General features: G+C 47.4%; 1 protein-coding gene across 1 annotated transcript in view; it reads right to left on the bottom strand.

The window, feature by feature from the left end:
• Nucleotides 1–2,458: 2,458 nt before the first annotated feature.
• RNF43 (ring finger protein 43) overlaps nucleotides 2,459–9,109 on the bottom strand; it is an 81,606-nt gene continuing 74,955 nt past the window's right edge. Inside the window, exon 9 of the mRNA XM_014526439.2 lies at nucleotides 2,459–5,498. Coding sequence (XP_014381925.1) covers nucleotides 5,455–5,498 — 44 coding nt within the window. The 3' untranslated portion in view covers nucleotides 2,459–5,454. The remainder of the gene's footprint in view (nucleotides 5,499–9,109) is intronic.

Here is a 9,109-nt window from a genome sequence, read left to right on the forward strand (position 1 = left end):
GGACCCGTGTCTCTGTCGCTGAAGGTCCGCGCAGCTTTTACGAGCACGTTTTAAAAAGAGCTCCTCTAGCTGCGGGGGCCCCGTGCGGCGCCGCACAACTCAGCGGCGCGGTTTGATCCGCTTTGATCTTCCCGTGCCTGGCTCGGGCCCTTCCTGCGGGCGCTGCCAGGGTAGCTGCTGGGCCTGCTTGGGGCTAGTCCTGGAAGAGGCGATGCAGATCTTGAGTGAGCTGTGCTTTGCTTGGCTTGAAAATCTTTCAGGGAACTAGGTGGCTTTGCCTGTGCGCTATAGGAGGAGCCGAGGCGTGGGGGCTTAGTGGCACCAACATGTTAGATGCAGCCACCAAAAGAAGAATATAGGCATTTAAGACCCTGTGTGGAGGTAGTTGGGGGTGGCTCGTTTCTTCTGGCGGCCGGGCAGCCAAAGGATGCTGCAATGCCTGAGCTACACAACGTTTTAACACAACAACTCATTTTTAAAATTTTTCCCGACAGTTTCCAAAATCATTCAGCCGCAGGCAGAGACCCAGGCAGAAAAATCCAGGCTGAGCAGTTCAAAGCGGGTAAAATTATAGGCAACTGGAAATAGCATGATAGCTTCACAAGGCTTGTCTACACTTGAAACTTATAGGTTTTTGTGTATCCGCACCAGTGATTGACAAGAACTATTGCACAAACATGCCTTTTGGGACTATTTGCTCGGTGCAGTTCAGGACACCTACTGGAAGAGCTGGGAGCAAACTGTATAATTTCCATAATTCTTTTTGTTTCCTCCCATCAACCATCTGGTATGAAGATGTGGCTAGTTTCAAAGCACTGTCAAGCAGCATAAAGTAAACGTTGTTGAGGAGTGCAGCAGGCTGTTGCAAGCATATCTAAAGCCAGGCCACAACTAAAGAACCAGAGCAATGAGGAGGAGGCAGGTGACATTGGGGAGACCCTTCTGCTAGATCTTTTCTGGGAGTAGGTCTGCTTGTTGGAGCATCCCTTTGAGCCAGGGTGAGTTAGCACTGCCCTGTGGAACAGCGTATTGTTGCCGACACAGGCTGACCAGCAGTGGGGAGTAAAAGTCAGGATGTCACTTTCCTGATTTTCCTAGAGTTCTGTGCAAACTGCCTCTGTTACAATGGACTACGCACAGAAGCTTCCCTTTAGTTAATTAATACAGTGTTATTTAAACCAGATCTGAATCTCAAAGTAGGCAAGTATATACTTCTTGCTCCAGGAAGTCACTCAGTAAGTGGTGACACCTAACCAGTCTACTTGATTGCAGCTCCTGCCTTCATCCACAGAGGACCCAAGGATAGATGCAAGGACTTATTCCAATCATAAACTTATTCTTTTTTCTCATGAGCACCAGAGGCCAACATCAAGTCATTCGAAATAATTTATTTCTGTGGAACTGGAAGGAGGCACCTTTTTAAAACAAGCCTCTGATGACTTTACACAGAACAAAAACACAAAGAGCAGACCAGGTATATGGATAAATATATTAGTAAATAAATATGTTTCTGAGCACATCATGATATTCACATTTTTTGTTTCTAACTCAGACATAAATACACAGTTTTGCATATATATATAAAACCTATTTTTTTGGTTTGTAATTTACCTCCAAACCCCAAGAGCCTAAAGAACAGACTCAGCAAAAAAATGGCAACCATGTTCACATTTCAAAAGGATCTGAATTTTCCAAGAGGAGGGAGCAGAGAGCAGCGTTCATGATTGACGGACTCCACAGTTTGGGGCCCTGCACCCACATTAGCTGCCTCCCAGTGGTGCTGGGTGTCCTGGGAAGAGGCTAAAGCTCTGTTCTCTCTGACCTCTGGGGGCCATTGAGGGTTGGGTAATGAATTATGCTCCTTTGGGAAGCTCTGGCTTTCACTTCTACTTCCAGCTGAAGCCCTGTTGTAGTGCAGGGGAAGAAAGCTGAAACCATGGGTGACTGGTGCCTCCTGAGACTGGCGGGGCACAGTTTGTGGGTGGCAGCATTGGCAGCAAGTGGTGACTGCCCACAGAAGCTGGTGGCAGTGGGGTGACGATTGCCTGCAGAAGCCAGTGTTGGTGTGGCGAGCTGCGGCCACCTGCAGAAGCTGGCGGCGGTGGCACCAGGATGGCGACTGCCTGCAGAAGCCAGCGGCAGCATCGGCATGGCAAGTGGCGACCGCCTGCAGAAGCCAGTGTTGAAGTCAGTGGCAGCCAGTGGACGTGTGCCCCCCTATACCCCATGTGTGTGGCTGAAACCCTCCTTTGGAAGAATATAGGAGACAGGGCATCTATACACATGCAGGGAGGCTACTCTGACATGCTGTAATTACAACACACTGGAGCAGACTACGTGGTAATTTCCGTGCTCCAGCAGACTCCAGCATCATGTGTATCAGCATCCCTGTGCTGAAAAATGGCAGCAGGGTGCTTTAAATTAAAGCTCATTCGATGAGCTTTAGTTCAAAGCACCCTGCCACCAATGTTCAGCACGTGGATGCTGATACATGTGACACTCCTAGTGCTTTTAATTAGCATGGCTCTTGGAACTGGGCTAATTAAAGCACCCTCCTGCTTCCCCCTGAACACATTTATACATGGCCTCAAAGTCTGGTTCTGAGAGGTGCTAAGCACCTGTGAGTACCACCGAAGTAAGGAAGCCACAAGTGCTTAGCATGTATCTCAGGATGGGGAGCATTTTTCAGCTATGGGTCTCCCTCCTAGAAGACCAAACTCTACTTCTCTTACCATTTAAAATATCTCAGAATAATTCTTCCAGTAAGAAAGAGCTCCTTCCCCTCTAAGAACCCATCTGGACACTCCTAATCTAGCTAAACAACCCCTGGATCGTGTCTCAGTGCTCAGGGAGATCCTTGGGTCTTGGTCTGTAAATGAAAAGTACCAGCAGTGTAAGACCGGAAAATGAAAATACTTAAGAAGTGGGAGCTGTCCCTCACAGCCCACATAATACTGCAGTAAGAGCAGAAGGGGTCCTTAACCACTGAGGGCATGTTCTGTTGAGCTCGGGCTTGCAGCAAGGGAACTTCCTCCTCTTAGTGTTACTGGGAAAAAAATACTTTAAAACTGCAAACTAGAGGCCTGTTCTTTCAAGTGCTGCCTGGGAAGCTTTAAGCAGTCTGACTCCTGGAGGTATCCATGAGAGCTTAGTGTGTTTATCTAGAAGTCAGCACTTTGCAGGATCATGCCCTGGATTTGTGAGCAGCTTTGTGTTCAGGGCCTTCCGCTTTTCAAAGTCAGTTCAGGAGACTGGGATGCTCATGGGTGGGTTATTTAAAGATCCTTAAAGAAAATTCACATGCAGTAGAAATACAATTGTGGGCATCTAGGCTGGCTCCTGCTTTCTCCTCAGACTTAAAGTGACCTGTAAACAAGGGGAAATGAGCTTGTTCCTCTTGCTTAGTTATTCATAAAAGAGAGAGAGGCTAAAAAATGCAATCCTGCTTGTCTTTGACCTGAGAAATCCAGATCCTCTCCAGACTGGAAGACTGGCTAGCTGCACAATGAGCGAGTGACAACCTCACACAAGCCAAGAGAATAAAAACAATTGTTTTGCTTTCTTTGTTTTGCTTTAACCAATATTTTTTGTTTGTTTTAGCACCAGCTGCTTGATTTCAATAATTTACACCTGGGGGAGAAAAAGCCTTTCTTAAAGACTAAAGTGTTAAGAGTTCACAGTAAATTGCCCAGAGAATGCCCATCCTTCCCTGCAAAAATGTTATATCAAAACCAGGAATGAGCTCAGGGAGGACTGGATTAGATCCAAAGCTCATACAGTCCAATGTCCTGTGTTGGACAGTGACCAACACCAGATACTTCACAGCAGGGTACTAAAAACCCTATAGTAGTAGATGGGGTAATGCCTCCCCATGCTCCCTGTGCCCACTGACTCCCATCCTGATTTTTAATAGGTGGAAATTGGCTTTAGCCCCACGGCAACAGATATACCATCTTTTCCTAAAGCTCATGAGCATTAACTCTGTAAACTCTGGATATTCCTGTTTGCCACATACCTGTCCAACCCCTCTTTGAATCTGGCTAATCTCTTGGCCTGAATGACTCTGTGGCAAGGGGTTCTGCTAATCCCATGTTTTATGAAAAAGTATTTTGTTTGATCAGTTTTAAATTTCTCACCTTTATAGTTCATGGAATGTTCTTGTATTATGAAACTGGGGGAATAAAAACTCCTGCTGTCTCCAAAATAAAATACAAACAGGAATTAAACAAAACAAAACAAAACTCAGACCTCCTGTCTTCATTATAAATAGGCTGGAAAAGGGCTTGAGCTGGCTGCTTTTCAAAACCTACAAAACTACAACAGTATTAGCAAGTGGGGCTCTGCCCGGCATTTACTGCTGCAGAGGCTTCACAGGAAATTTCCAAGTACTTCTTACTGTGGCATTTGGTGATGATGGTTACCATACTGAAGAATGGGAGAAGGAGCCATGCCACCTCATGGGTTTTCCTGTGACTCTCAAGGCAGGTGCTTCTTAGCTTTGACACCTGCATTATGCCTGATTTAGGCAGGTGTGGTCACAGTGCTAACTTTTAACATTTACTCTTGCAATAGGTGGGAGGGATGAGAAATTTGTTTTCATATTCCCAGGTGAGAGGATAGATTCTGAGAAGCAGTGAAAGGATTAGCCCTCCAACTTGTGAAAATGCTGCCCACATCCTCCAGATCCTTCTTGCTCTTTCTTCAATAGGATTCTAGTGCAGGCAAAGCATAGGAGGTCACCTGATGACTCTAGCTAAAGGGCAGTGAGTTGCTTAGTGGAAAGGATCCTTAATTTCTACTGGACTCGAAGCAGGGTAAGGACCTCAGAGAGCTCCCATAGTGTAGAAATGGAACAGAATTATGTTTGTGCTTATGTTTGGGAAATAAGAGTGTAAGGAGTTAAATGAAATAAGCTGGTATGGCTTTGACCTAAATGAGGAAATGCAGAAGACAGGAGCTACCTGGCTACATATTTCTGCAGCCTTTGGTCTTGCATGTTTGTCTATTTTCCAAACATTTAGCCAAACTTCTAAGCCATCCAGAGGTGTAGCCATGCAACACTTCCTGCTTATACCACCCAGAATGCTTTCCAGCTCATGCACACCGAACATACGGCTCTAAGCATCTAAGTCCATGCACAGAGCATGCTTTTGAATGAGTGTGTGTTATCTAGGCCTTGGAAGAAGAAGGGGATATGGAAATATTGACTGGTGTTTTTATGTGACCACAAAAATTTGGCAATGTGTAGGGCAGAGGCCAAAACCAGGTACTGTGTAAGTTATAAGCATAATTTTCTGATCAACGTGGGGCATGCAGGGTGGGACTGGTAATGATGCTCCCTGCTTAGAGAAACAGACAGTGTGCCACTGAGCTTGAAGGATTCCACTTCTTGTTGCTGTTCTGCATCTTTGTCTTCTCTAGCTCTCTGTAGTAGGCAAGTGAGTTCATCTGTTATTAAACTGAATGTTCATACATGTCTTGGATCCCCTCTTCAGATCCTGCAGTCAAAAAATAAAGTGTAAGTGGTAATAATCCTAGCCCACTAGGGTCCTGATTCCCCTGGGTCCTTGATTCTGCCACAAAACAGGGAACAGCAAATAATACAGTGAAAGTCACAAGGTTCTGCCAACATATCCTAAGGGAACCCTTCCTGACCCCATATTCACAGTCTGTTTAACCTTCTGAGTTAATGAATAGTCAAAGCTAGAGTTAAGGTAGAAACCAAACTGCTGTTCTAAGCACCTGTTTTCACTCAGACCTTTCTAAAATCATGGACTGTGGGTGTGACGCCTTCCTGGCTTCACAGCAATACCAATGGGCTGCAGGCCTTTTTTCTAACTTGAAAGAAAAATAGGTACAGCCCTTTTTAATTACTAGTGATTGAAAATAACAATAATTTGTAGTCACATAATGCTTCTGGCAACACCTTCCATGTGCTGGGCTAAACAGCAGAATCGGCTCCATTGTAAATCAAGAGTCCACAAGGTTTGTGTGTGTGGGTGTGTTATGGGTGTGTGTGCGCATGTGAAGAACTTATTGGGGACAACCTAAATGGGAGGTTGTTCCCCGAGGTGGCAAATCACATTCAGAAGTAGAGTTTGGGAGTAACTGCAGCTCTGTGTTCCTCAAAAACAAGGCAAAAAACCCAACCCATTGACAAGATCCCATTCTTCAGTGAATTATCCACAGGCACTAAGGGATTTACACGGGCACATTCCAGCCTATGGGCTCCATAGAGACTATTCAGTGTGGGTGTGGGTGTCTACATGTTCATTAATGTGCTGTAGTTACTGTGCATTAAGTTTAATACTTGGATAACCAAGTATTAGATCAATGCACAGTAGCGCCAACACAGGTTTTTTCTGACGTTAACCTGCGCAGTAGCCTAGCACGGTTTTTGCGCAGCACACTACTGCACGGTGTTATTAGGCTACTGTGAAGTTAGCATGTTGTGTAGACACACCCTGTGGCTACTGCTTCAGACATTCACTAGTCCTTTGTGGTGTCTGGCACCTCAGTCAGATGTGCACGGTTCTCCTGTGTTGCTGGAGACTCTCAACCCCACCAGGTGCTCATACACTGGCCACATGAGCCCACCACAAGCAAATGCCCAAGTGCCCATGACACTTGCTTTTCTCTCCAGGTCCTTGAGATCAGAAGAAAACAGCTCTCTGTCTGATTCTTTGTGGAGAATGAATAAAGAAACTTGTAAGCTGGTCACAGCAAATCTACCCTAGTTACAAATAATGCACTTATGCTTAACAACAGAACCCAGTCAAATTAGATATATGGGCAGAAAGTAACCAAATAAGATCTAATTAAGGAAAAGCAGCTAAGACATTTGGGAAGTTTAGTTTAAGCAGTGTTATAGGAATGCTCTGTGTGTACAGGGAAATAGTTAACTCAAAAGGTGCCAGTAGATGGCACACTAGAATACATGTCACTCTTCCTGGGTTTTGTGGGACAAAAACACATGTACACTATAAACTGCTTCTTGCACGCACGTATAGCTTTTAACCTAGTATCAAAGTCAAAGCTATTTCAATTCCCAAGCCCTGTGCAGCATGCTGGGACCAGGTCATGCTCCACCCCCACTCAATTGGACTTGGCCATGCCCCCTCCCCACATGGGGCCTGTTTGGGCTGGGCCATGCCCCCTCCCTCTTCCCACCCCTCTCCCTACAAGGCCAGGTTGGAGATGGGACGCCCCCTGTCCACCTCCATGCCACTAGATGGAGCCCTGCCATGACCACCCTGTGCTGGATTGGGACCATCAGCTGTATCCAGCCCACAGAGAGCCTGAACATCGTCCATCCAGCCCACTGGGCAAAAAGGTTTGGCACCACTATGATAAATTACTAAAAGGGTTTCCCTTTTTGCAAACCCATCACCCCCTTTCTGATTATAGTATCAATCCCCATCTTCTTTAGTTTAGCTAATAATTTTCTATGGGGGACAGCATCAAATGCATCGTTTAACTCTATATAGATTAGATCTGCTGCATTCCCTTTATCTATGAACAGAGAGAGGTAGTTAGCTGTGCTAATCTAAAGTCAAGTAGAAGGCAAGGTAGGTTTGCACTTTATAAACTAACCAGAGTAGATACAGATACATAGCACAAACTTCCATGAGTCGAAGCTCACTTCATCACATGCTGCAAAAGGACGTGCAGCTAATATCAGAGCGATGTTCATTCATTCTGTAAAGTAGGGATCATTTGGTCTGTCCAATGTAGACAGCAAAGGAGCACTGTAAGCAGGTGATGGAGTTGCAAGTGTGTCGCAGGGCACTAAGGCATGTCTGCTCCTTTGAGGGCAGAAGCAGCCTACCCAGAGAGCCCTGGGAGCTAGGCAGAGCTGCACAGCTGCAGGTTGCCTGGGCAGCAGGCTGATGAGGGAATTAGCTGACACCTGCACACGGTCAGCTGACCAGAAGGAGGCAGGGCCCTAGGCACATATAAACCCCAGGGCTGGGCTGGTAGGAGTTAGTTCTCTGGCAGTGGCTAGGGGAAGGTGTGCCTGTGTGAAAGAGCTACCCAGTGATGTTTGGTTGCTTGATCTGCTGCCTGCAAGACTAATAGGGCTCCAGGAGCAAATAAGGTACCCAGGGCTAGCAGGTACACAATAGTAGGGGAGAAGTTGACTTCCTAAAAGGGATAGTGTGCTCTCCATCATTATTGTTATGTTATAGCCCAGGGGCTTATGTTTATGTTGTCATTTGCACCAGTGAGGGATGAGGCTATAAGGCAGGGGTGGGCAAAATGTGGCCGGGGAGCCGGATGTGGCCTGCCAGGCCATTCTATCTGGCCCGCGGGGCCCCTAAAAAATTTAGAAAACTAATATTTATCTGCCCTGGGCTGCCTGTCATGCGGCCCTTGATGGCTTACCAAAACTCCAGTAAGCAGCCCTCTGCCCGAAATAACTGCCCACCCCTGCTGTAAAGCGAGGTGGAGGCCTCGTTGGTAGGGATCTGGGTTTTTTATTTCCCATGGAAAACTAGAGAAAACCATGGATTCCGTTTTTTTATCAGGGAAAATGCAGATTTCTCTTTAGCGGAGAAATCTGTGGGCTCTCTGCTTTTGCAAAGAGCTCTTGCAGCCTGGCACAACACCAGCCTGCAAGAGCCACTTGCAAAAAGGGTGGGAAACCCCGAGCCCTGGCCGGAGCAGGGGAGGGCAGAGCCTGAGCCTCTGAGGCAGCCAAGGCTGGGCTCAGGCTCGCCCTTCGCCCCTGGAGCATGGAGGCAAGTGGGGCTGTGGGGCAGGGTTGGGAAAGATGGTTGGGGGGTGCTGCCAGCCCCAGGCAGCACACTGCAGCTGGGAGCAGGGCCGGGGGGTGAGGGCAGGGGTGCCCCTCTGCAAGGGGCTCTGTGGAAAAGCGATGTGAGGCGCAGTGTGGTGGTGCCTCCATGTGCAGGCCACAAGCATGCTGCCTGGCTGGCTGCCCAGGGCAGGGAGGGAGGCTGGCATGTGGCTGGAGAACAGCTCCGTGGCCGACACCAGGGAGCCATGCCTACAGCTGTGCAGCTGGCCGCTGGGTGGAAGCAGCAGTGTGGTGGGGACAGGGTGGCACGCAGCAGCCGCCACCCCCGCCCTGGACTGCGGCGCTGCC

The sequence above is a fragment of the Alligator sinensis genome, unplaced genomic scaffold (assembly GCF_000455745.1).
Source record: "Alligator sinensis unplaced genomic scaffold, ASM45574v1 scaffold367_1, whole genome shotgun sequence".
Lineage (NCBI taxonomy): Eukaryota > Metazoa > Chordata > Crocodylia > Alligatoridae > Alligator > Alligator sinensis.